The sequence below is a fragment of the Hippopotamus amphibius genome, chromosome 12 (genome assembly GCF_030028045.1).
Source record: "Hippopotamus amphibius kiboko isolate mHipAmp2 chromosome 12, mHipAmp2.hap2, whole genome shotgun sequence".
NCBI classification, from domain to species: Eukaryota; Metazoa; Chordata; class Mammalia; order Artiodactyla; family Hippopotamidae; genus Hippopotamus; species Hippopotamus amphibius.
In genome coordinates this window covers 5,467,301-5,493,319 of record NC_080197.1, presented here as the reverse complement: position 1 = coordinate 5,493,319, position 26,019 = coordinate 5,467,301, and the positions used below count along the sequence as shown (strand labels likewise).

Genomic DNA, 26,019 nt, shown 5'->3' with positions numbered 1-26,019 from the left:
AATGAAAAACACTGCCGATTTTTATACACCCCAAATGTTTTAGCAGAGACATTTGATGCCATCAGAGGCCTCAGCAGTAACGACTGCCCCCATTTATGGGGCACTTACAGTGTGTCCTAATATTGTGAATGCGTTTTCTCCTCACAGCCCGCTGAGGTACGTATGATGGTTTTCCCCGCATGACAGATGAGCAAACGGGGGCTCAGAGAGACTAAGAAACATGCTCAGAGTCACAGGGCTTGTAGGTGGTGAGACTGGGACTGAAACCCTGTGCGCACTTCCCGCGGAAGATACGGCAACAATGTGGCCACACGGGTGTCACAGAGGGTTAGGACGGGCAGAAGGATGGGAAGCGGAGCCCAAGGGGAGGGGAGGCACCTATGGGGGCAGAAATACAAGCACGTGTGGGAGGAAAATGTGAAAATGACTCTCCTTCTCCGGGCTGGAAAGACAGAACAGCCCCTGCAAAGCAATAAGGCAATGTCCTGCATTTTATCTCCATCACGGGGCTTCAGGAAGTCCGGTAAGGAAAGCGGGTCGAGCTGACCGCCGAGGGGCCGCAGATGCAAATAAACGCATCTTTCTCAATGCCCTGGATGTGCAGGTCGGCTGGGAGGCAGGACAGCAGTGCGGTTGGGTCTCCAGCCCAGTCTGGATGCCTGGGGCCGAAATCCCAGCGTCCCTTCCAGACTAGCAGCGCCCTGGAAAGTCCCATCACCACCTCAGTTTCCTCCTCTGCTTAGTGGGGATTTGAACAACACTTGCTCTTGCGATTTTTGTGAGCATGAAATAAGATGTGCTTCCCTGAGCACAGTATCTGGCACCCAGTAATCCATGATACCTTTATTTCGTTTTAGCCACTGTCACTCTGTCTTCTGCACGTGCTCCCAGGCCCCACTCCCACACGTGATGGATACTCAGTTGCCGTGCCTGGATGCTGGGGTTCTGCACCCTGGTCATAAGCGGCTGGGCCCAGCACCATCTCTCAGAGGTCAAGAGGCTGGCTCTGCCCACCAACTGGCTGTGTGACCTTGGGCAAGTGTCTCAACCTCTCTGAGCTTCAGTTTTCCTGTATGGAAACTGGCAGTCATAGTAGACCTACATCCCCCGCAGGACTGAAACGAGGATCAAATGAGTTACTGCATGAACGGTGCCAGGCATGTGATGAGCACCTGAGATATTAACTGTCTGCAGTACTGCTGATGCACTTCAGTAAAACTTATTTGAGTGCCTTTTGTATACCAGGCAGTGTTCTAAGCGCTGCAGGTACAGCAGAGAACAAAACCAGACGAACCCTGCCCTCAACAAGCTCAGATTCTAGGGGAAGAGGCAAACAATTAAATACAATATAATGTCAGGTAGGGAGCAGGGCAGGGAAGGGCATTAAAGCGGGGGGGTTGGTCCACGGACGCAGGGCGATTAAGAAAAGGGTGCTGCTCACCAAAAGTTTTTGGTTCTCCTTCTGGACACTTGTGACTGGCTTTGGCCACAAAACCTGAATGGCTGTGACAGGTGTCACTACCTGCTGGAACGGCAGAGCCACTGTGTGACTCTCTCCACTCCCATCCTGTGGCCACTGTGACCATGAAAATACAAGTAGAGATGGAGCCTCAGCCAGCCTGGGCCTCTGAGTGATCATCAGAGCTCCCAGGTGATGACACCGGATATGGTGTGTGTATGAGAGATGAACACTGGCTGTGCCTGGACATGGAGAATTTGGGGCTTGTTTGTTACGGCAGCAAACTGAGCTCCATCTAGAGGTCCTATGTCTTAAGGGGGCACTTAAGCAGAAGCCAAGGAGGTGAGGCAACAAGCCACACGACAACGTGTGGGAAGTGCTGCAGGCAGCCGGAACAGCAGGTGCAAAGGCCCTGAGACAGAAGCGGACTGGTGGATTTCAGGAACAGCACAGAGGCTGATGTGGCTGGACCAGCCCCAGCAGTGGCACTGTGGCAGGGGAGAGGGGGCCTGACAACGTCCCTATAGGTCACTGTAAGGCCAAGCACAATGATTATTGGTGTCTTGGGAAGGGAGGCTCCCCAAACCACCAACACAACCTGTTCTCCCACACCTGTTTCCAATACTGCTTTTCAAAAGTAACAAGGAGAAGATGCAGCCACTGGCAACGGGCTGGAGCATCCTGTTGGACCCTCCCCCAGCCCAGGGGCTCTCCTCCTCCCTGGCTAGGGACCTTCCAGCTGGCCTCGCATTTGGCTACGGGTCCTCATTTTTGGGGGGCTTGGACAGACCTTCCAAGCTGCTCCTCTCAGCGCCTGTCTGTTTATGACGATGACTCTCTATGCCATGAGCCTCCCGGGGCTGCTCCGTTGGTCCAAGCATCTGTTCAGTTGAGTTTCTTTCTCTATTTATTTCTCCAGTAAACAACCGGGGCAGAGGCAGGGTTCTGTGGTATTCCCACAACTCCCGATGCCTGTGCCAAGACCTAATAGGATGCAGAGATAATGAGGGGAGAAATGAGGGCCCTGTGATCGGAGCAGAACACAGTGTGAAGCTCTGGAACGTCCACGCAGAAGCCGTATCCTTGCCGCAGGCACCAGAGCACCCAGAGGCGTGCCCGGAGCTGGCCACTCCAGTGGACCTCTGCTGGCTTTGCCCCCGCCAGCATCCAGACTCTCTTTTGCTGTTCACAGCACCCCAGTAAGCACCTAAAAGCCCCAAAGGACTATCCCTCCCTTTCTCAGTTCAGGCCTAAGGCCCCCTGCTCCCCTGCCCTCCCCTGTGCTCTATACCCTGGAACAGGTACATGGCAGAGACCTGACCACTGAATTTCCTGTACCCGACTCCCGGCCTTTGTGACGGGCTCTGCAGTAGTCATGTGACCCAAGCTGGGCCCACGCAGGCCATCCCAGGACTCCTAGGGGAACCGTGCAGGAAAGACGGGATCTCTGTTTGGGTTGATAACATGGCAGGATGTGAGCTCACAGCTGCTGCTAACCATCTCAGCCACCACGTGGGCAGAGCCTGCCTGCGAATGAAGACAGCAGAAGAGAGCAAAGCGCAGGGATGGAAAGATGCAAATTTCTGAAAGTATTCAATAATATCTGAGCTCCTGGATCTGGCTAAGCCTGAAGTTCCTAGACTTGGGGGTTAAGTAGTTTGTGTTGCTTTCCTGTCACTCCCAATCAATAGTGCCCCAATCTCACATGCACACACCAGTAGACGGGCATCAGGAACTGGGGTGTGGCGGTGGAAGGAACACTGGGCAGGATGGAAAATGAGAGGAGACAAGAGTGGGAGCAGAGGGCTGAGAGCTCCGTGCTTGTGGTGGTTCTCTGTGTCCCTCAGCACAGATCCAAACTCCTCACCACCGACCACATGGCCCTGTGGCATCTGACCTGTCGTTACCTCTTGGGCCCCATCTCCTCTCTCCCTCAATCCTGCGCCCTGTTCTCCATTCCAGCCACACAGACTCTGCATCCATTTACTCTGCTGTGTAACAAATTACCCCCAAAGTTAGCAGCTTAGAACACCACCAATTTATCAGCTCACAGTTCTGGAGGCTGGAAGTCCAGCAGCGCTGGCTGGGCCCTTCCCTCAGGTGGAAGTCAAGGTGCTGGCCAGCTGTACTCTTGTCTGGAGCTGGACGTTCTCCTCCGAGCTCCTCCGAGCTCCTGGCAGGACTCTGTTCCTATGGTTGTAGGACTGCAGTCCCCATTTCCTTCACAGCTTTCAGCTGGGGGCAGCTCTCAGGTCCCAGGGGCCACCCTGTCATGTGCCTCCCTCCCTTCAGCCAGCAACAGCACATGGCATCTTTCCTGTGCTTCGACCCTTCCTGACTTCCCTGCCAGGAGCCAGACAGAGCTCTCTGCTCCTAAAGGGCTCAACTGATTAGACCTGACCCACCTGGCTCATCTCTGCATCTCAAGGTCAACTGACTTGGGACTTTAATTACCAACGCAAAGTCCCTTCACAGCAGTAGCTGGATTTGTGTTTGGTCGAATGCCCAGAGGCTGGAATCTTGGGGGGCTGGCTTTAGAATTCTGCCCACCACAGCTTCCTTGTTCCTAAAAGACTCGCATTTGCTGTTCCCTCTTCCAAGAAAGCTCTCCCTGCAGGTGGCCACGTGGCCCACCTCTCGCTTGGCTCAGGTCCCTGCAAATACACCACCTCCTTCAGAAGCCTTCCCGACCTCTCATCAGTATCACTGCCCCTGTCACTCTGCACCCTCTTAACCCTGCTTCGTTTTTCTTCCTGGAGCTGAGGCGCTCTTACAGATTTATTTGCTCTGTCTCCCCACCTGGACTCTAAGCCCTGGGGACAGGGACTTGACTTTGTTTGCCGTGTTTGGCACAGAGTAGATGCTCAATAAATATTTGTTGAATGAAAGGAAGAACATGTTTCTTAAATTTCTTAACGGTCTTACGTAGTCACCCCGAGGTCATCCTCATGTTCATCCTCCAGCCCTGGCTCTACGGGAAGCAGAGTGAAGCCAACTGCCCAGGCAGCAGAGCCAGACTGCCTTCCTTCACGTCTTAAGGGCTGGCGCCTCAACCTCTCAAAGCCCATTTCTTCATCTGCAACACAGGGAGAATTTTTGTACCTGCCTCAAAGGGTGTCTGTAGGTGCTACATGAAATCGTCCAGGTAAGGTGGCTGGCACCCACATCAAAACCCTGAGGTGGCACGGCCTCCTACCCTCAGGCAGGCAGGAAGTAAAGAATGCTGCCATGACCAAGGGTTGGCAAGGATGTGTGGGACAGGGGCTTCCACTGGGCATGCACAGCGATGCAATCACTTAAGAGATTCATCTGGCAGAATCTAGTGGAAGTGAGGAAGAGCCTGTCCTATTCCTCCTGGGAGGCAAACACAGGACTGCTGGTCATGACACCGTTTGCAATCACACCTACCAATACGTAATGCTTATACCTATACGATCTCACCTGCACACTCACAGATGCTACCAGCCAGAATACAGCTGTGGTTGATGCCCAGATGAATTTTTTTGTAAGAACATTACAAAAATAACCTCATTTCATCAGTATCTCCATTTTACAGATGAGAAAATGGAGGCTCAGAGAATTGTAAATTACTTGCTCAAGACCACACACAGCCAGGAAGTGGCAGAGTTCTGACCTGTGCCCTAGATGGTGGATAGGGTGGGAAGGCGAGAAGGAGGAAGGAAAACGGCAGAGCAGACGACAGCATCAACACACTGCAAAGAGCAATCTCTTTTGCCAAATGCTAAACAGAGCTATCACATTACTCAGCCATTTCACTCTCAGGTGCACACCCAAAAGAAATGAAAGCATACACCCACACAGTGTTCACCCACAGGAATGTTCATAGCAGCATTATTCATAAAAGTGGAAGCAATGTAGGTCCAGCGACTAATAAACAGAGAGACGAAGGTGGTATGTCCATACAGTGGAGTACTACTTGGCCATAAAAGGGGATGAAGCACAAATGCATGCTACAATGTGGGTGAACCTTGAAAACACTGTGCTGGGTGAAAGCAGGCAGTCACAAAAGGGCACACAGTACATGATTCCATTTATACGAATTGTCCAGAATAAGCAAATCTATAAAGACAGCAAGGAGATTCGTGGTTGCACGGGCTGGGGGAAGGGAAGAATGAGATGACTGCTAACAGGTGCAGGGTTTCTTTTGAGAGGGACAAAAATATTCTGAAATTTGATCGCAATGATGGTTGCACACTCTGTGAATACACTATGAAAACCATTGAATTATACCCTTTGAAGGGGTGAATTTTATGATGCGTGAATGACATCTCAGTAAAGCTGACTTCAAAATGTGTACTAAGGATCTCTGGTTTTCTGAGTGTTCACAGGGAAAGGTCATGAAAAAATAAGTTCAGCAAATGCAGGTTGAACAAGCTCAGTAAGGTTTTTAATGAAGGACTTCTCAGAGCCTTCAATTCGTAGATATGCACAAGGACACTCCTAAGAGGAACATGTCTTAATAATAGATAATGCTTATTGAGTTTCCACAATGGGCCAGACATACACTAACTCATTTACAAATATTAACTAGTTTACTTGTTACGCTAATGCTCTGAGGTAGGTATCATTATCACCTTCATTTCACACACGAAGAAACTGAGGCCCAGAGAGATTGAGAATCTTGCCCAAGATCACACAGACAGCAAGTGACAATGCCAAGATTTGAACCCAACAAGTCTTGCTCTTTCACGCTGGACTGCATATCTCTATGTAGTATAGAGCATTTCCAAAACATGTCTGACCGTGGCTTACTTACTGAAACAGAATTCCGAAATATCTGCCTTCTCTCCAGCTTCAAGGCCAGCACCCTGGTCCAGGAGCACTTGTCTTCTGAGCAAGTGCAATTCCTTTCCTAGCCCCCGGGGGCCCTCCTGCTGCCTTTGGACCATGGCACTGTTAACCTTTAGGACCGGCTCGCTCTCTGCTGTGGGGGCTGCCCTGTGCCTTGTAGCGGGTTTAACAGCATCCTTGGTATTTTCCCACTAGACGTCAATAGCACCTTCTCCCCAATTTGACAACCAAAAATATGTCCCACCATCGCCAGACGCTGCTGGGGACAAATCGCCCAGGTCAGAATCACTGCCTTAGAAGAAAATCCCAATTCCTCACCATGGCCGAGAGGCCCCTCATGGTCTGGCCTTGCCCACCTCCTCGCCTACCACCTTCCCTTGCCCAGGCCCCCCAGCAACAGGGAGCTGCTCTCTGATCTGCAACCTCTCCAAGCACGGCTCTCCTCGGGCCCCCTGCTCACCCTCTTCCCTCCGTCCTTTGGCTGGTTCTCCCTCACTAGTCAGGATTTCTCTGTCCACCTTCTTTGCTGTTTCCTACCCAGTCACTCAGTCCCCTAACACCTGGATTGGTCTTCCCTATAACACACCATTATTGAATTTATGATGAGTATTTTGTTTTTCCCTTATCATCTGTCCTCCCCACCAAAAATACCAACAATGTGGTGCGGACACCTAGTGATCTTGTTCGTTGAATCTCTGGTGCCAAGAAGAGCCCGGGTACCAGGCAGCTGCTTGTCTCTGAGTGCTGGATGAACCACGCACCTGTCAACAGGTCCATCAGGAAGCCCTCCTGGCGCGTGCCTGAGCATGCACAGTCCAGGCTGGCGACCGCAGGGGAAAACACCTAGGACTTTTATCACCCTGGCTGTGGGCAGAGAACATGCCTTCTGGTCTTCTGTAAAAGGTCTCTTTCTCTCAAAACCAGTTGCCAAGAAGTCTCTAAAATGGAAAACTGACAATAAAAGAAGGAAAAGAAACAGCAGAAGAGGAAGACAAGAATTACTTTAAAAATTTTAAAGTCTTCTTAAATCAAAGCAAGTCTCTGCTTAGTGTTGGCTGATTTTCCAAATAAAGCGGGGACTAGACACGGGAGCAGGACTGGAAAGCAGCTGTGGTGGGGTGTTGTCTAGGTCACAGCTTCAGCAGTTCTGACAATGGGGCGGGAGTGGAGGAGAGGGATGAGCAGTCTGCTTGGGGCATGAGGAAGGAGGGAATACGAGGCGGAGAGGATGAATTGGGCTGGGCTGTGGGCCACCCTGTGCACAGGAGAGCAGAGAGGGCGCTGGCTTGAGGATGCTTCCCTGCAGATTCATAGGACACCTCCATGCAATGGAAGGAACTGCAGCTTCTAAAGCTCTCCCTGGATTTCCTTCTCTGGGCTGATCTTCCGTGAAGAGATTTTGAACTCTGCAGGGATGTTGCAGCACACGACGAGGCCTCCTGAGCTTGCTTCTCCTTCTGTTAATGAGATGCTCAGGCTTGCTTGAAACATCTCGACCTGGAGGCCCCAGCCACAGAGGCCCTGGAAGGTTAGACTGGAGGCCCTAAATATTCCCAACCACCTATTAAATATTCTCATTTAAAAAAATCAAACCAGAAACAGTTGAGTTCCTAAATCTAACCACCAATTTACAGGAACTACCAGGGACAGAAAAACATGTTAAATGACACCACAGGGATGCAGGGATGCAACCCACAAACTCTCAATTGCACAGAACTCTCTGGGACAAACGACTCCGTGTCTCCAACAAAGAAATTGCAAGGAAGGAAAAGAGGGAATCCTCTAGAATTAAGGAGCCTTAAGAGACATATCAACCAACAGCCACGTACGGATGTACCTTGTTTGCATTTTGACAAGAACAAACTATGAAAACAATTCATGAATGACGGGAAATCTCAACAGTGATGGGCTATTCAGTGATATTAATGGATGACTGGGAATGCAAGTTTTGGTATGATGATGGGATCATGGTTATTTTTTAAAGAATCCTTATTTTTTAGAGCTATTTGTTCAAATACTTGGGGATGAAACAATATGATGCCTGGGATTTGCTTCTAAATAATCTGGAATGAGGGTGGGGAAGAGGAGAATGTAGATGGAAAAAGTTTGGCTGTTTGGCAGTGATTGACAAATCATGGCAGCTCGTGTTGGGTCTGTGGTGGTGGATTACGTACTCTTTCCCTAAAAACAAACATGACTTCATCAATCAGATGGTCTACAGGCTTACAAATATTTTGGAGCTCTTACTAAAATTCAATTTAACTTTGTTTTAGTGCTCTGCTTTACCTCATACATCCAGGTATATAATCTCCGGCTATGAAAAATGGGGGAATTCGCTCATCATTGCTAAACTACCTTGACTTGGAGGCAATATCCTATAGTGGCTGAGAGCAGAGAAACTATTCCTGTCCACGCTTTGTCATTTGCATCTCTAGGAAACCCAACATATACACTTCTCAGAGCCCCAACTTTCTCTCCTAAAAATGGGAGGCAGTAAATGAGATTTTGTGTGTGGAGCAGTGATTACTGCAGTGACAATTATGACCAGTGGCAGCAATACCAGAAGAATGCAGAGTAGGGTCTATTCATATAAAAAAAAAATGATGCTTATCTGGGCATCTGCAGAAAGATGACTGGTATGAAATACTACAAAGAGATTAGAGAGAGAATCTCACAGGGAGTCATTCATTCCTTCAACAAACAAGACTGAGTACCTTCCATGTGCCAGGCACAGGGGACCTGGGGGGCACTGGCTGAGTTCAGCCCCTGCTCTCCTGGATAGAGAAAGGCAGGCATGTCAAGACAGGGGGGAAGCGGGGGGTCAAGACTTAGGGGCAGTGCAGGGAGAAGTCCAGACCAGATCTGAAGGACATGGGAGAATTAACCAGGCTGGATTTAGGGAGGGAAGGCAGAGAGCTGGGAGAGAAAAAAGGACAAAGCATTCCAAGCTGTTAAGGGAAGAGCAAGTGCAAAGGCCCCCGGGGCAAGAAGGACTAATTCCAGGGTGGAAGGATCACAGAGTCCTGAGCAGGACAAACGGCTGTGGGGCAGTGAGTGGCTGCAGCAGGGAGAGGGTTTCTTTCATTTTTACTTCATACCTTCTGAAATTACATAAATATTTTATGCAAGCATGTATCATTCTTATCATCTTTCAAAAGTTAAACACACACACACACAAAAGTAAAACACCGTATAAAGCCCCAAGAGGTAAAGAAATTATTATAGCATTTTCTCTACTCTTTTCCTCTCAAGAATCTACAATATGTTAAAATTCATTCACATATTTTTAAAAAAAAAAACAAACCCACTTTGTTTAAATGTAACAAGCACAGCATCCTCTCCCTCCTGGTTTGCTGGAAGGGCCCCCCCATCCTTCGCCACCTCCTTTCCCTTTTTTGGTGAGTTAGACACAGAAGCGATAATTGCCTCTAATTTCAAGGATGTTCTTTCCAACCCTCACGGAGGCTCTGGCCCTTCAACAAGTTTCTGAGTGGCAGGCTGAGCTCGGAAGAAAGACCCATTCGTAAGTTTGGGGAAAAGCTTTTAATGTTCCCAATGGCATGCGGTCTGAACGCAGTTTGCGAAGCTCCGCCCAACCCCTGTCCTGGTGCTGAGCACAGTAGGCCAGCAGGGGGAAAGAACTTGGTATCGGGACTGCCCTGCCACGTGGCATCTGCAATTTCCTCCGCCATCTGTTGCCAGGGGTGGAATCTGTTTTTCTGGTTTCCTCTCAGCCTGGGGCTGGGCTTCACTTTGATGGGAAGGAGGTACACGGGAGTGCCTGCCAGTTACCTGAGCAGAGGTGGAGACCTGAAGGCAGGGAGGCAGCTGCCTGGGAGCGAGGCTAAGACCTCCCCCTTTGGTCTACGCAGTGGGCACCCCAGCGAGGCCCTTTCAAGTCTGCACCTTGTGGTTTCTCCCCTCAGGAAGACCAGCTTTATTATGGGTTTGTTCCCTTCACTGTTTTAATTCCCTCCCTGGGCCCCCGCCCAGCTCAGGACGTTTCATTTCATGTCAGGTCTAGTGAGGCCGCTGGCTCCTGGCTGAGGGTAGCGCTACGTGATACAGAAGAGTCTGTTCTCGTGAGAGACAGACCGGTGGTCAGATGGTTCTAGTCCCAGGAGAGAGGTGCCTCCCGGCAGACAAGCCTCAGTGGTATCATTGACTTGGCCTCTCCCTTCAAAGGCCTTTTTTTTGTTTGTTTCTCATGGAGAACCCACCTGCTGCAATGCCTTCACCTGAAAGATGAGAAAGCTGAAACCAGAGGGGTAATTCCATCACCAAACAAACCCCCCCACAAAATTATAATGCATTTCTGGCCAGACCCTCGGCGGTGCCTCCTAACCTCTTACAGCTCCACTTTGGAGTCACCTTCCAGCTCCGTTGCTGACCACAATGCAATCTTGCACAAACTGCTCAGCCTCTCCAAGCCTCAGTTTCTTCATCTGTGAAACGGGGAGAATAGTTTTTACTGCTTAGGGTTGCGATGTAAGTGCATGTCTCACCCTCCCAACTTAATTATTTGTGTTCACCTATTTCTCCTCAATTACCCCTTCCCCTAGACTGTGAGTCCGCCAAGGGCAAGGACTCTGCCCGCCTCACTCACAGACAGGACCTCAGTAACTGCGACTGCCTAATGCAGGGTCGGTGGGGAGGAAATATTTGTGCTGATAATGAGGAAGGCCCTCAGCACCGGGCTTGGTACAGACACTCATCATTCTGAACAGAGGCAGTTCAGTATTTATGATGGGAAAGCAGACTTTGTCTCAACACTATCAAATCACCAGGAACTGAGGGAACAAAACAGTTCTCTGTAGAGGGCCTGCTGTCAGGTGGCTCTTCTGGGGCAAAGCCCCCAGGACCCCATGCATGCAGTACCTGCCTCCCACAGGCCTCAGAGTCACCTTGCTCCAGGGCCTCCTCCCTCCCCCTCCTTCTTCTCTCTCAAGGAAATTGTTTCCCAGAAGGAGCACACCTTCTCCGAGACTTCAGAATTCCTTTCTGCTCTAGATGAGAGTAAGGGTAAAGGCTCAGCTCACCAAACCTGCAAGGGGAGGATTGCCACGTTAAAACACTGTACGTCCAATTAAATCTGAATTTCAGACGAACAATGAAATAATTTTTTAATAAAAGTATGTCCCAAAGATTGCATGGGACCTGGTTATCCTTAAAGAAAGTATTCACTGTTTATCTGAAATTCAGTTGTAACTGAGGGTCCTGTATTATAATTTGCTAAATCTGGCAGGCCACCAAAGTGATGGAGCTGGGATGTTAACCCAGGCCTGCCTGAGCTTGTGGACCTCACTTTCACCTCTGCTGCAAAATCCCCACGATCATATTAGGAAACTCCTGGCGTGGCTACAAGAATTAAAAGAGAGACGCTGAAACGGGCTTTTAAGCCCTTAACTACTAAATAAATGTCAGCAAGGGCAGAAATTTTATTTCCTTTGATCCTCAGCTGAACCCAGTGCCCAGAACGGTATCTGATACACAGCTGGATCACCATAACTGTTTCAGTGAAAAATCACTGGTACTACTTTCCATAAATAGCCGAAAAAAAAACAAAAACAAAAAAACATAAAACCATTTCAAGGTCCCAAATCTAGGTTCCCACATTCCAAGCATACCCTGCTCGGCCCTGATGCCGGTCCCGGATACTTGCTAGAGGACATCCAGGCAGGGGTCCATCACTTTGCCTCCCCCGTGGGATTGCATCCGGAGAGTCCCGAACAGACCCCGCCCAGTGAATGGAGGTACTATGCGCATGCGTTGGTCCAGCTTCGCCTGGAGGATGAGGTGTGCGCATGCCCCGTCCGCCCTCTCCGCACCCTTTCCCGGAAGTGCGCTGTGGGTGCTGGGAAGGACGGCCTCGCGCGGAGTCTTGGACGCTCTCATGGGCGTGGGTCCTCATGGCTTTCGCGCCCTGGGGTCCTGAGGCCTCGTTCTTTGAGGTTCTGGACCAGCACAGAGCCTCCCTGCTGGCCGCCCTGAGGAGAGGCGTCGGGGAGCCCCCGGGCGGGGGGACGCGCCTGGCCTCTAGGTATAAGGGCAGCTTCTGGGGCCAGACGCCCGCCCGGGAGCGAGAGAACGAGAAGGTTCCTCGGCCGGGCCGCGCTTGAGGCGCTCTGTGGGGAGGTGCTGGGCCTGCTTCCTGGCTCCCAGCGTTGAGGCCACAGGGTGAGGCCTGTTTGGCCCACCCTCCCTGAACCCTGAGAAGGGCCTTTGTGTAGCACCCCTTTTCTCTACTGTTAACTGTTTTTAACTCAAAAAGCGTGGTGCCTGCCCCCCCACGTTGTCTTTGAGAACGTTCCCCTTCTAGAATGTTCCAGGAACATTTCCACAGCTGGGTTCACAGGTTTCCTGAGATTGTAGCAGTTTGGGGAGTTTAGGGCACAGTTTGGCTTTGTGTTTGCTTTAAAAAGAGAAAAAAGTTGTGTAAAAATTTAGAAGTTTTCAGGGTTGTTTTTTTTCTTCTTTGAAGGGGGGAGAATCAGTGTTGTGAGTTCTCAATAAGTGTGTTTTATGAAAATGAACAGGGAAGTCAAAACATCTTCAGTGGTTTATAGTGAGACAATGGGGTGTCTGACTTGGAAGTGAAGAGAACGTACACTTTTTTAAATGAATTAAAGCAGTTAGAGGTTAGCACCGTGTGGTACTGATGAAATCAATCACAGAGACTCTCCAGCTGCCCAACTTGGAGTTAACTGCAGAAATGATGCTTACATTATTCACCACTTTTACTTAAAATGCTCTGTTGTTCTGCCTCCTTGATCTGCTTTTCTCCTTCATCAGCAAAGTTTTTCACTGAAACAAATTACTGTCTTTTAAGCCCAAACCAACTACCAAAAAACCAAAAGCCCAAAAAACCTACAAACAAATTTTTACAAGAGGGATTTAGTTTAAGGGAGCATTGAGAGTAAAGAAAAGAAGGGGGTGGAAGTCCATTTTTGCATTTCAGATGTAAATCTGATTGTTATAAAGTTGGTATTAATATTATTGTAGCTTTTTTCCCAAACTAGAAAAATGAGATATTTAAATCAGTTTCTGCCTCCCAATATTAGAAAATATTAAATGTTTTAAAATTTATTTTCTGATACATCCATTTTCAATGAAACCTCTGATGTTCTGTGGAGATTAGAACACTACATTTTGTGCATTTTCTAGATTTAATATGGTTTCCCTTCCTGGGCAATATCCTTATGGTTTTTATAACAGAATAACATTTTTTGAAGCTGATGGCTTGTGAAATTAGAAGTCAGCTGACAGAAAACTGGGCTAAGTCTTAATAATTTTCTGCCAAGTCCTTTTATGGTAGTGATTAAACTTTTTTCTTTTGGTATCACTAAAATTCAAAAGGGTTGATTTATGGCATGAGATCAATTAGGGTAACTTGCTGCAGCAAGAAGTGTTTCTTTTGAAATATTTTTGCTTTGCACTTTGGAGAAATAAATTCAAAGGCAGTATTACATCAATTTTAATTAAAAGATTTATCAGTATTTCAAGTCAATGAGTTTGTATTTAAAGTAGGTTGATATGAAGAGTAGATACAAATATACTTATATTGCTAGTCATTAATTTGAAAGGGAGTCATTACTTAAATTGGTAATTGGAAAGTAAAATCACAAGAAAACAAAATTCTCTGTAATTCACCGCTATAAATACAGTTGTTTTCATGCATTACTGATGTGAAAATTTAGTGGGAGAGAATATTATTGACATGTATCACCTACTCTTAAAAAACAACCAATGAAACTAAAAATTGCTTTAATTTTGATTTGGGGAATGTTACATATTGTAAAGGTCTAATTTAGAATTAAGATTGAATCATGGTGTGTTTATTATTTCAGTTCTGAGGTTCTTGCATCTATAGAAAATGTTATCCAAGACATAATCACAAGTTTGTCAAGAAATGAAGCACCTGCATTCACAATAGACAACAGATCAAGCTGGGAAAATATAAAGTGGGCATTTTGCATTTTTTATTTGTAAATGCAGTATCTATGTCATTATTTGAGTTTGAGTTAGAGTTCTAGTTGGATTTAATTCTTTATTGCCTTTACTCTGCCAAAAAGGATTTAAGGAAGTTTACAAAATACATACCATACAGGCAGGTTATATAAACTAGAAGTAGGTGTGAAAGATAAGGCAAAGGGAAAACAATGCTAGGAACAAAAAATGGAGCACCGAAAGAGGTTAGAATTCAAAATGCATATGATAAAGTCTTACAGTCCTGCTAAAAATAGGCTCTAGCCTTGGATCTAAGCTTTCTACCACTCAAAGGGGGAAATACCACCAACTGGAATTCTCTTCTGTACTACAAAAGCAAACCACTTGCTCAGGGCAGCTACAACCAGTCCTGATACTGAGACCAAAATAAATGTATCCAGAACATAGAGCACATTTCAATGGCTCTTGCTCCTAGCAGATCTCCCCCTGCTAAGTCATGTGTTTAAGAAGGTAAAATCAGCAAACAGCTTTATCAAAGTCTTAGAACCTAGTTACATAGTTTGTTTATTTCAGATGCTCAACCTGTAGACAGTTTCCACTAAATAATGAAAAACACTGCAGGAACAGTTCTCAGTAAGAGTTCCAGAAACAGAATTAAAGTAATTTTAAGGCTCTTTAGTCACTAAGTATTCTTTTATGATCAATATAATTAATGTAACTGTAAACTTTTGAATCATATTTTGCAAGATGGACCTCGAAGCAGCTGTCACCTTGCCTATTTGCCTGGTGCCTTCTGCCACCTTTAGGACAGGCTTGGCAGTTCAATTTAACAACCTAGTATAAATTGTTATTTCATTTACTGTAACTTTGGGGACAAATTAAATAAAATATTTTCAAAACATTATTAAATTGAGTAAAATTGTTAAATATATCAATCAATAAAATGAGCAAAATGCTTGTAAAATTGTGAAATATTTGGTAATAGTTCACACACCCTAAATGTCTTCCTGGGAAAGAAATACATACATACACACACATCATAATTAAAGGTATTTAATCCATGTATTTTAAACACTTTCTTTTAGTGCCTCTGTATGTTGCAAAGCTAATTACCTAATTACCACCTGGAATTATCTAAGCTTATAAACAAGATTATCCTGAAACTTCAGTGCTTACATTGAAAAGAAATGTGGATTTAAATGATGTTCAGAAGAGGACATTAAGTGTATATTGTTTGGTGTTCAGAAGTTAATTCTTTTTTATTCTATTCCCTTGCTTTAAACAATATGACAGGTTTGAAGATTGTGTGGGTCTTCACATGGTATCTCATTGTACCACAAGAAAAATCAAAAGTGATTCACCAAAATCAGTTAAAAATTTTGGTAAATTAATCTTTTTTAGCTTTTTGTAGTAAAATAATTTTGGTTACCTTCTGGATTATAGTTTTTCCTAGCTAAATAATTTTACTTGTTCTTTAATAGGCTACCCTGTACTTGAAATAAATTTATATAATTTTGCATTGTCAATAACCATGGAAGTAAAGTATTATTCCAAAATAAATTTTCAAGGTACATGATTCAGTGGAAAAGTATTCTTTCAATTTTGCTGTACATAGAGCAATTAATTGTATCTGATTCTTCAGGCAATTATTATTCTATACTTAATACTTCTATTTTGGAAAGATAATTTTTGTAATGTTGTGGAAAGTAACTGGGGACAGTTAAAATCCTCCATAGCAGTATGTTTTGAATTTGTAAGAGAAATGATGAGTAACTTTATTGCATCTTATTTTCCAGCACTAATTCTTAAAATATTGTCCATGATTTATAAATTAGTACAGAGCAACACTTATGCAACCAAAAGGTAAGTACATTGTTCTAATAAATTACTCTTTAAAATGCAGTGTGAGACTTAGTGGGATTAACTTTCATTGTATGTTTTGAAAAGTCACATAAAACTAGACTATGGGTAATAAATTACTTTGTTTATATGTTTTTTTCATCCAGTTAAAGCCTTCTTCAATTAATACTCCAATACTTACCATATTCAGAGAATATGGTTAATTAAAAAATATGTTTTTAAAATTTTCACAGAGACATATATTACACTGACAGCCAGCTCTTTGGTAACCAGACTGTTGTAGACAATATTATCAATGATATTTCCTGTATGTTAAAAGTGCCAAGGAGAAGTCTGCATATAGTAAGTAGTATTTAATATAAAACATTTTAAGACAAACTGTATAAAAATTGTAATAGAAGAATAAATGTAATCTGTACCTTCTTTTCATATTTTTAATACTATATTTTTCTCGCTGTGAACTTAATCCATTCTCAGTGTATTCCCTTGGACAAATGAACCAAAACAGATGAATTACCAATTATTTTTCATTCCTAAGTGCTCTTACATATTTTCTCCTTTATTTCTTACATTCTAGTCTGAGCTAAAATACATATAATTTAGCAAGTGAACATGAGAAGGAACTTAGGAACATAAAATATACTTGAGAAAAAGGTTTCAAATATGTCTTATTTTTTCAGTTATCTACATCAAAAGGTTTAATTGCTGGCAATTTAAGGTATATCGAGGAAGACGGCACCAAGGTGAACTGCACATGTGCAACAGTAAGCATCATTAGTGTTTTCACATGCTCTAACTCCATTTCAGATCGTTTGTTTTTGAAATGCATTTTATTTACTGTCTTGTTATGTGGTTTGGAGCTTAAGATTTTAAAATAAAATTGAAGGATGAATAGGTATATGCTTTACAGGGTTGTGCATTACATAGTTTCAAAATATGCCAATTGTCAAATGTCATATTGAAATAAACAAACATACACATTCCTTTTTAAAATGCACTGTTGTTTTCAGGTAGAATGTGACTTGACCGTTTTAACACGGTTATTTATGTAATCTTCATAAAATTTTCTGGTTCTGAAATTATGATGTTTAATATTAAACTATTTGCTAAGCTTTGGTATGTAGAAAGCCCACAATACTGAACCAGCATTTCCCAGCTCACCATTTTGGAGAGAAGAGAGCGATGCCTATGAGATCCTGCATTAGGAAGCCTTTCCTTCATCAGTTTCTGCTTTTCAAGCCACATATCTATAAAGTTGCCAAGAAATTCTCACGTCCCGGGAAGTAGTTTGGGTCGTATGTCTGTTTTCTTATTGAAAAGTAAATCTGTGTCCTACTGTTCTCTCACTGAGGCATAGACCTCTGATAACAGGTATATTTTTAAATACTGATCTTTGTGAGAAATTTTTAAAATGTTGTCATACTTGCTATTTATTTAAAATAAAAACTGTCTTGTTTTGTTAACTCAGGCTGTTGCTGTGCCATCTAACATTCAAGGAATTCAGAGTATCCTTTGAGCAGGAAAACTGGTTAAGCTTCTAGAATGTTCATTTACTCACGACTTTGATAAATCAAGCCTTCATAATGTACAACCAACAAGTCAAACCCTGTAGTGGTCAAGATGAACAGACCATGGTCCCTTGTTTAGGGTTCTTTCAGGAGCTCACCATCTAGTAGGAGAGACAGATATCTAAATACTGTGAGTGAATACATAGCTGTTTACCTTCAAATATTTGAAGGTAAAAGTAAAAATACTGTGTCTATAGCTGCTTTTGAATGGATCTATATGGCATTATTTAGTTAGCGGTTAAATTGAAATACTCATGCCTTAAGTTTATCAGCCTTAACTTCACAGATTTAATTACAGATGCGAAGTTTCTATTAATTGTAGAAAAAGATGCAACATTTCAGCGGCTCCTAGATGACAATTTTTGCAACAAAATGTCACCGTGCATCATGGTTACGGTATATTATCTACCTTTAGCACAATTCCAAGACTAACATACTACACTGGTGATTGGTAAGAGGGGTTTATAACATCATCGATAAGCTTGGACAGCCTTCTGTTATCGATATGATGCATCCTTTGCGGTTATAGACTACGAATTTCCAAGCTGTTTATTCAACCAGCCTCAAATCTGACTGGAATCAAGGTGATGGTCCCGATTCTTGAATTCCGGCGATTTTCTAATGCCATGGTGACTTTACACAGGCTCTCGGGGTCACCCTCACACCATTCCCATAGGGGCTGCTTGTCTATAATATGCCAGCATAGGAGCTTTGGGCAGGGTCGATTGAACAAGTGCTGCTCCTTGTTCTACCTCACACAGGTGTGTATACCAGGTGTATTTTTTCTTTAACATAAATGTTCAAAGAAGAGCAGAGAATACAGAAGCATATGTTGAGATGATACACAGGGAACTACAGGCATGAACTGGCAAAGGGCAAGCTTCATGTTGCAGGGTAATGTGGGAGGAATTCCTAAAACCAGGGTGACCGATGACATCTGCTGGACTGGGAAAGAAAGGTGGGGGCAAAGGAAGCCTGGGGTGTGGGTCGGTGGGAGGATGACAGCAACGGATGCACCAGCTTCCCCTCTCTCCCAGCCCGTCCTCCACTCTCACAGATCTGCATAAAGACCGAGCTCTTTGAAGAAAAAAAACAAAGCTCATCTGCTTACAATTCTCCTGGCTTATTAGGTTAACAATAAGTACAATGTTTGTGAGGTGTGTGTGTGGAAGGAAGCAGCCCAGAGAGCTGCCCTGCGGAGCAAGCGGGGTGTCAGGCAGCTGTTAGGAGTCTTGGCCTGATTTAGGGCAGATATCAGGTGCTAACAAAAGTGTTTGGATTGGTGAGACAGGAAATGACAAGGATTCGTGTGGCAGTGTCACCAGTTAGATGGAGAGGGACATTACTGAATTCAGGGAGCCTGTCCGGAGGCTCTCAGGTGGAAGGATGCCAGGGGAGTGATTAAGGAAAAAGGACTTAAACAAAGGACATTTCCAAGGCAAATCCAAAAGGACGTGGTGACCACAGGAGGAGAGGGATGGGTCAGAATGACTCTGGTGTGTGGAACCTTACCACAGTGTCACCATCGATACTACGGGACAAGTGGCGGGAAGGCTCAGTTCTTCGTGGAACAGAGATGTTGAATATAGTTTTAGAAATGTGAATTTGAGATAGTAGCAGGAAATCCTCATGGCCTCTGCCCAGTTTGAAGTGAGGGGAGAACACCTGAGATGGAAAATGCAGACTGAGACCTCGTAAGTAATAAAGGCTATACCTGCACCCCTGAAGTGATTTCTCTGTGGCTCACGCTTTGGTCCAGTCCTCCTCTGCTTTCACACCTCCCTGGTGAGAGCGCACGCTTACTGGGCTGATAGGAAGCCAAGCCACTACCAATAGAGAACGCTGCAGTGGCCCGGGCCGCTGCTCAGCCCTTGGCGTTTGAGTCAGGGCTGGTACCAGTGCATCGGACACGCACGTAAAGCTTGGCTCTCCGTCACACTTCTTTGTCTCCCTCGTGTTTTCTGTTGTGCGCGGCCTCCTGGTCCTTGCCTCCCTATGCGCTGGTGCTGTCGTGGTGTCCATTGATAATTGCTGTTGTTACTGTGGTGGAACACCCGCGAGAAGCTGACCTGTAGTAGCTGCCTCTGCAGAGGGAAGCTGAGAATCGGGGCCCAGGCTGAGAAGGAGCCTCTGGTTCCGTCTGACTCCTCCACCGCATACGTGTGTAATCTTTCCCAAAGGAAAAAGTAAAATACACTAGCACTCACTAAGTGCTCATGATGTGCCGGGAGCTCTGCTAGGCACTTTACACAATAAATGTTCACATTTATTGCTATTTTTCACATATCAACTTGTAAAGTCTCTCCAGCCTTATGAGGGAGGTATTACTACCGTCCCCATTTTAACAATAGGATGCTGGGACCCAGGCTGGTCACAACTAAGACTGGGATTCAGGTAGTTCAGCGCCACGTTGTTATGGTGCCGTAACTCTGTGTGGCAGGCATATTCATCCCAATTTCATCAGTAAAGGCACAGCCTGAAGAGACGAAGAAACCAGCCCATTTCACCCGCTAACGATTGGCAGAGGGAGTTCAAACTCAGAGCTGTCCCACGGGAAGCCCCTTCTTCTCTCTCCTTGCTTCCTTCCCTGCTCCGTGTTTCATTGAGTTTCCTACTATTCTCTCTTAACACTATTGTAATACTCTTTAAATTATTTTTCTACATAATTATTGTTTTAATGACTTCATAATACTACTCCACCGCTTGTTATTAAATCCTAAATTTAAACCAAGTACTCTTTTAAAAGCTTTATAATTATTACATAATTTAATTCCTGTAATAGTTTTATAAGGTGTTACAAAGCCCCACACCTCAGAGAGTCGTCATGACTCGTTCACGTTCATGCTGCTGAGACGTGGCAGAGCCAGATGCCAGCCCAGGCCTGTGACTGCCGTGCTGCGCTGCCTCTCCGTGTCCCTGCTGTTCGATATTTTGGCTATTGTCCATAGTTTCTGTCCTTTTAAATAACACCACAGTGGACATCTTTATGTATGATTTTTATTATTCCTGTTTCTGCTGAAATATTTCCTTAGGATTATTTCCCAGGACTGGGATAATTAAGTCAAAGCTTTGAAAGTATGTGGGCTTTTTCACCCTGTATTGTATATATTGAACTTTATTTTCACAGTCAAAACCAGTCTTCCACCACCTGAAATTTAAGCTGAGGGAATCTAACTTTTAAGTGATTAACAAAATAAGGACATAGGTTTATCAGTTTCATTCTCCTGAAATTAAAATGCATGATTTCAATCTTGCTTCTAGGGAAAGGGAGTACCTGATTTGAACACAAGGCTTTTAGTCAAGAAGCTGTGGGATACATTTCACGTTCCTATTTTCACTCTTGTAGATGCTGATCCACATGGTAATTGATTGTTGGACTATTTGAAACAATAGTCATAATCGAATCATATTTGTAGTTGTGTTTTTCTGCTCATAAACACTTGCATAAAGTATTTTTTAAAAATATGATTATTAGATTAAAACGAATGACAATCATTTGAGGCACTTTATCACTGTTTTTGCCATATTAAACTGAACCATAAATTTTCCATTGGTAATGTCCACAAAATTAAAAATTACAGATGTTAGATATAATTATCTAACCTATAATATGCAAGAAGACTAATCTTAAAGTTAACTTTCTTTCAACAGGCATAGAAATAATGTGTATCTATAAGTACGGATCTATGGTAAGTACAGACAAATATTTTTCCTTTTTCACTACTGAGATATTTTGTATTGATTGGAGTGATTTCTGCATTTACTTACCAGCCCCTAGTAAGCTGAGGGCCCCCAAAAGGCACCAGGGAAGCTACTGTCCTAGTCTAGGGCCAGTCTAGGGCTGTGATTCCAGCGTGACCAATGTGACTGCAGATGACAGAGTGGGATTACCTGTGGGCAAGAGACGTTAATTATCCTCCACTCTCCTGGCCCTCTGACATAACTGCGGGCCCTCAGCATAACAACACTGACCACCAGTTATACCCTAAAAATTATATATAGCCTTGAATTCTGACTTTTTCAATTCCAACCACAAGGAAAAATGAAAAGACCACCAAATTTCACCACTAGAGACTGCAACTACCATACATCAGTGGCTCTCCATACATGGTCCCGCACCAGCGGCATCAGCTTCACCCAGGAGTGCAGTAGCGATGCAAATCTCAATCCCCATCCAGACCTCCTGAGTCTGATTTTCTGAGGGTGAGATCTGCAAGTGATTCTGACACATGGTAGAGTTTGGGAACCACTGGTAGACACTTTGGGTGTCCCTGACGTATATGTTTATAGCAGACGAGAAGGATGGTGGAGCAAGGTGTTGAGGTATGGAATCACAAACAACAGCAAATGCAAGTCAGAAAGGGTCATTTGTAGTTTAACTTTATAGAAAATCAATACAGAATAATACTACAGAGCAGTTTTAAAACCTCCACTGAAAGTCCAGCTAAGCTCCTGGTGATTTTCTTATTTCTGTGGGCTCTGGGGATGTAAAGCCTTCGGTACTAGTCCTTCTTAATGAGTTAAAAAAATTTGCTGCAAAAGCAAGTATGCTAGTTCTCTGCAAAAGCCTTAGCTAATAACTTCTGCTCTTTATTTTAGGCTATGTCTTTTGAAGCCCATAATCTCACAGTTCCAGCTATTAGATGGCTTGGTCTCCTCCCTTCTGATATCAAAAGGTTAGATGGTTAGCAGAACTAGGATATTTAAAATGATGACTCATTGTAATATGTAACAGCCTAAAAAGTCACTACTAGGGAAAGCACTTAACGTTTTCTACTTATATTATTCATAATGACTCAGGATTATATAAGTGTGAATTAAATGTATTGATGTTCCTGTTTCAGCTACTAAAATACTTAAATATATTTGGTTAATTGAACCTTTAGCTAGCTAGAAGGCATTTTTTTTTTTTTGGTTTTACCTTTATGGTTAAAGTATTTAGCAATTTTTTTATACTTAGAAAGTATTAAGATGTTGAATCTAAATGGTAATGACTGACAACACCATTTGCCATATGAATTTTATCATAGATTAAAATTTTTAATTGCATTTAAAAATCTCATTTTAAGATTACTTAAAATTGGGGAATCTGAATTTTGTCAGTTTTAACATATGTGTTCATTATAGAAAAAAATATCATTAACAAGATAAAAGTCACTTGCAGATGAACAGCTTTACTCTGGTAGATAATTTGCTGTGCATTGCCACACCTTTTCCCAAAAGAATGGGATCATACTGTGTTTGCTTTGCTTTTCTCACACAACACAATGTGACTGCTTTTCCTTATCAATGAATAAATTCCTGTGACCTCATTTGAATGTCTTCTTCTACTGAGTTCCAATCCTGAGCGTGTTTATTCAGTCAGCCCCTTGTAGTTGGACATTTGGGTGGTTTCCAAATCTCTGTTCTGATAGACAGTGCTTTGATGGACCCTCTTGTAACTAAATCTTTGCCTGTACCCTTAATTAGTCCCATAGGCTGAATTCCCAGAATTGCTGGGTCAAAGGGTGTGCACATTTTCAAGGCTGTGACTGCCCTCTGGATGGGTTAATTATCGTGTTTTCCCTGGAGAGTAAGAGCCCACCTGTCCCTCAGCATAGGCATTATCACTAGTTATCTCTGCTAATGTGACCTTTTAAAATATTGTATTGTTTTAATTGGCCAGTGAGAATGAAATTAAGCACATTTATTGGATTTCTTTAAGCAGTAAGCAAACCTTGGTAACAGGTGCTTACCTTCTACATATGGAATGTGGACAGGTTTTGGGTGATCACTGCTTCTTACAAAATGAGGGCACAAGAGAAAACACTCAGTTTTCGATTTTTGAATGTTTACGCTCTGGTGAATCAAACTTTTGTTCAATTTAGTGTATATGTCATGGTCAAAATCCCTTGGGGTGCTCTATTTGTATGAAGATCATTTCTAATGCAAATTTAGGACAGAGGATCTGATTATTAAGGTGGAAAACTTGAAGTAACTCCAGCTGTATCTCATAAATTCCATCAGTGCCCTCAAAAGCCACTCTAAATAAACGTACAATCAAAGAAAAAACAGTGTGATAGCTACACAAACATGGCTTGAAGGGAAATCCTCTAGGCCTCCCTTTCAATCAAATTGTCATCCTATCCAGGAGCTGCCACTGGCAAATGGTCATAATTATGGGGACATTGAAAAAGACTATTTGAAACTGGAGCTCTCCTGGGAAATCCAGGATTTGTGACTTCAAAAAGCAGTTCACAACATAAATCCCAGACCTCTCATGTTCTATTTTTAAAACACATACCAAGATAAAATTACAATCTACTTTTTAAAAATTTAAACCTAAATAGATGTGTGTGTGTCTGTGTGCACGCATGAGTGCATAAGTGAAAACTGATAAACTAACTTCCTTGGCCCAGAAAATTCTCAGTGAATTACAGAGAATTAAGTATTCAGTGGGATCTAAAATCCCACAGCAGACCTCGCTGCCAGCCACACGTACAGGCGCTCGCTGCTTCAGAACTGCAGGGCTCTGGGGCTGCCTCGGTGTTCATGCACGAGATGTTAGTGCTCTCAGCATTTGTTTTATAACCAATGTCTATCTTCTTGTCATCGTCCCGTGAGTGTGGCATGAAAGAAAACAACTTGAAACAGACTTCCACTGTGATCTGGAACACTTGCCAGTCTAGGACATGCCATGTCCCCCAAATTCTGCTTTTAAAAGTGCATCTGCACTAATTTCCTCATCTGTTATTTCTGAGTCTCTAGAAATACTACGATAAATAAAAGTGATACACACGTACCTTAAAGTTACAGGAGCACTTTGTTTTTACTGATTTTTTTCATTTTTTTTTCCAGACTAAATGTACCTAAAGGTACTTTAATTCCATTGACAAAACGGGACCAAATGAAACTTGACAGTATCCTGAAGAGACCTTATATTACTTGCCAACCATTCTGGAGAAAAGAAGTATGTTTCTTTTAAAAATTCAAGTGTTCCATGTTTTATTGCCTTTTACTTTAGCAGTGGCTATTTACATAATATTTTAGAACTACCCTTCTTGAATTTTTATGTAACCAACAACTACCGTGTGTGTTGTGCTGCAGTAAATGGTTGTTGGAACACTGAATCGTGAATGCTAGCAGACGAGATCAGCCGAGTGGCGCTGATCCAGTGCATCCTCGCCATAGTGATGTACCTGTTGTCTGTGGCTCTATCATAGTTCACGGGGGAAAAAGGAGAGAAGGAAATTGTAAAGATCTCAGACCATTCCTAATTATTGAAGGACTCCCTAATAATATTTCTAGCTGTAGCAGCTCTCAAACATTCTGGCTGACCGAAAGGTTATTGCCTAAAGGCTTTGGAGAATCAAACAAATCTGTATTTACCAGTTTGAGTTGACAGAACTGTAGCAAAGGACTCTTGTATAACTATATTTTACTTTTATTGACAGATGGAAATCATGGCAGACTCTAAAATGAAGGCAGAAATTCAAGCTTTGACCTTCCTGTCATCAGATTATCTTTCCAGAGTGTACTTACCTAACAAATTAAAATTTGGGGGCTGGATATAAAAAAAATCAGAATATATCTTGTGATTCCAAGAAGCTTTTCATTAATTTTGTTTTCAGTAGTACATACTGTTGTGGAAAGAACATATATTCTTAATTTTATAGAAGTAAAATAAAATAATTTTCCATTAATTGTATCTTTTGTCAAAAAAAATGCTGTACTCTAATTTTCTTCAGACTTTATTTTATCCTTCTCTGTAGAGACTACTTTCTATCCTATGTTCTAAAGTAAATCATAACAATGCATCTTATTTTGACTTTTACATTTTACTTGAAAAAAATTACACATCATCAAAGCCTGCAGAAATATTTTATGTACTTTCTACAACAGAAGTAATGTTAAGGCATGAAGTATCTTATTTGTAACAAAAATATTAATAACCTAAACTTGAGAGGTGGCAAGCGAATGATAAGTGTCCAGCAGTTTCTTCTTAGTTACATTTTTCTTTGCCTTCATAGTATAGGGGTCATACCTCGTTCATTAACTGTGAAATTAGTAATGTTTATTATGAATAAATATTTGGGTTGATGTCTTCAGTGCTTTGTCTTGATTTTGAGCATACTTTTTGGTAATAAATACTTATTTGAAAAATTTTCCTAGGGTTTCATCAGTTCTCACCCAACTTCAAGTCACCTGACTTCTTCTCTAGCCTAGGTTTATGGAACAAAGAACTTGTTCAATTTTAAGATTTACAGAAGCCTCAAATGTATTAAGGCCTTTTCTGCAGCAGTAAAGTTGTGACCTCTTCCTCTCATAAACCTATGTTAATTTTTCCAGAGATGAGTTTTATGATTTCATTCTGTACTTTCAATAAAGTTTTAA

General features: G+C 43.4%; 1 protein-coding gene and 1 long non-coding RNA gene across 4 annotated transcripts in view; one reads left to right on the top strand and one right to left on the bottom strand.

Annotated features, from left to right (window-relative positions):
* LOC130833276 (uncharacterized) overlaps positions 1-12,000 on the bottom strand; it is a 50,345-nt gene extending 38,345 nt beyond the window's left edge. For both annotated transcript variants that reach the window (XR_009048445.1, XR_009048444.1), the window contains exons 1-2: positions 11,899-12,000; positions 10,617-10,716 (exon numbers count right to left, since the gene is read on the bottom strand). This is a non-coding gene — a long non-coding RNA (uncharacterized LOC130833276). The remainder of the gene's footprint in view (positions 1-10,616; positions 10,717-11,898) is intronic.
* Positions 12,001-12,179: 179 nt separating this feature from the next.
* SPO11 (SPO11 initiator of meiotic double strand breaks) lies at positions 12,180-25,645 on the top strand. Of its 2 annotated transcripts, XM_057703296.1 has the most exons (13): positions 12,181-12,311; positions 14,119-14,232; positions 15,512-15,600; positions 16,015-16,081; positions 16,312-16,420; positions 16,759-16,842; positions 17,547-17,583; positions 17,933-18,042; positions 20,908-21,007; positions 21,298-21,335; positions 22,246-22,322; positions 24,484-24,595; positions 25,080-25,199. In XM_057703296.1, exons 1-13 carry the CDS (start codon positions 12,181-12,183, stop codon positions 25,197-25,199), a joined length of 1,188 nt encoding a protein of 395 aa, XP_057559279.1. The 2 variants fall into 2 exon arrangements, with proteins under 2 accessions (XP_057559281.1, XP_057559279.1); XM_057703298.1 differs by lacking the exon at positions 14,119-14,232 and having other exon boundaries at positions 12,180-12,311; positions 25,080-25,645.
* The last annotated feature ends 374 nt before the right edge of the window (positions 25,646-26,019 follow it).

Bases quoted from the DNA above. Each gene is read 5' to 3' on its own strand.
- SPO11 (XM_057703296.1), top strand. From the start codon at position 12,181: ATGGCTTTCGCGCCCTGGGGTCCTGAGGCCTCGTTCTTTGAGGTTCTG. The intron at 16,421-16,758 runs GTAAGTAGTATT...TTATTTTTTCAG, and splicing joins CAAGGAGAAGTCTGCATATA to TTATCTACATCAAAAGGTTT. The intron at 21,008-21,297 runs GTAATTGATTGT...TTCTTTCAACAG, and splicing joins TGTAGATGCTGATCCACATG to GCATAGAAATAATGTGTATC.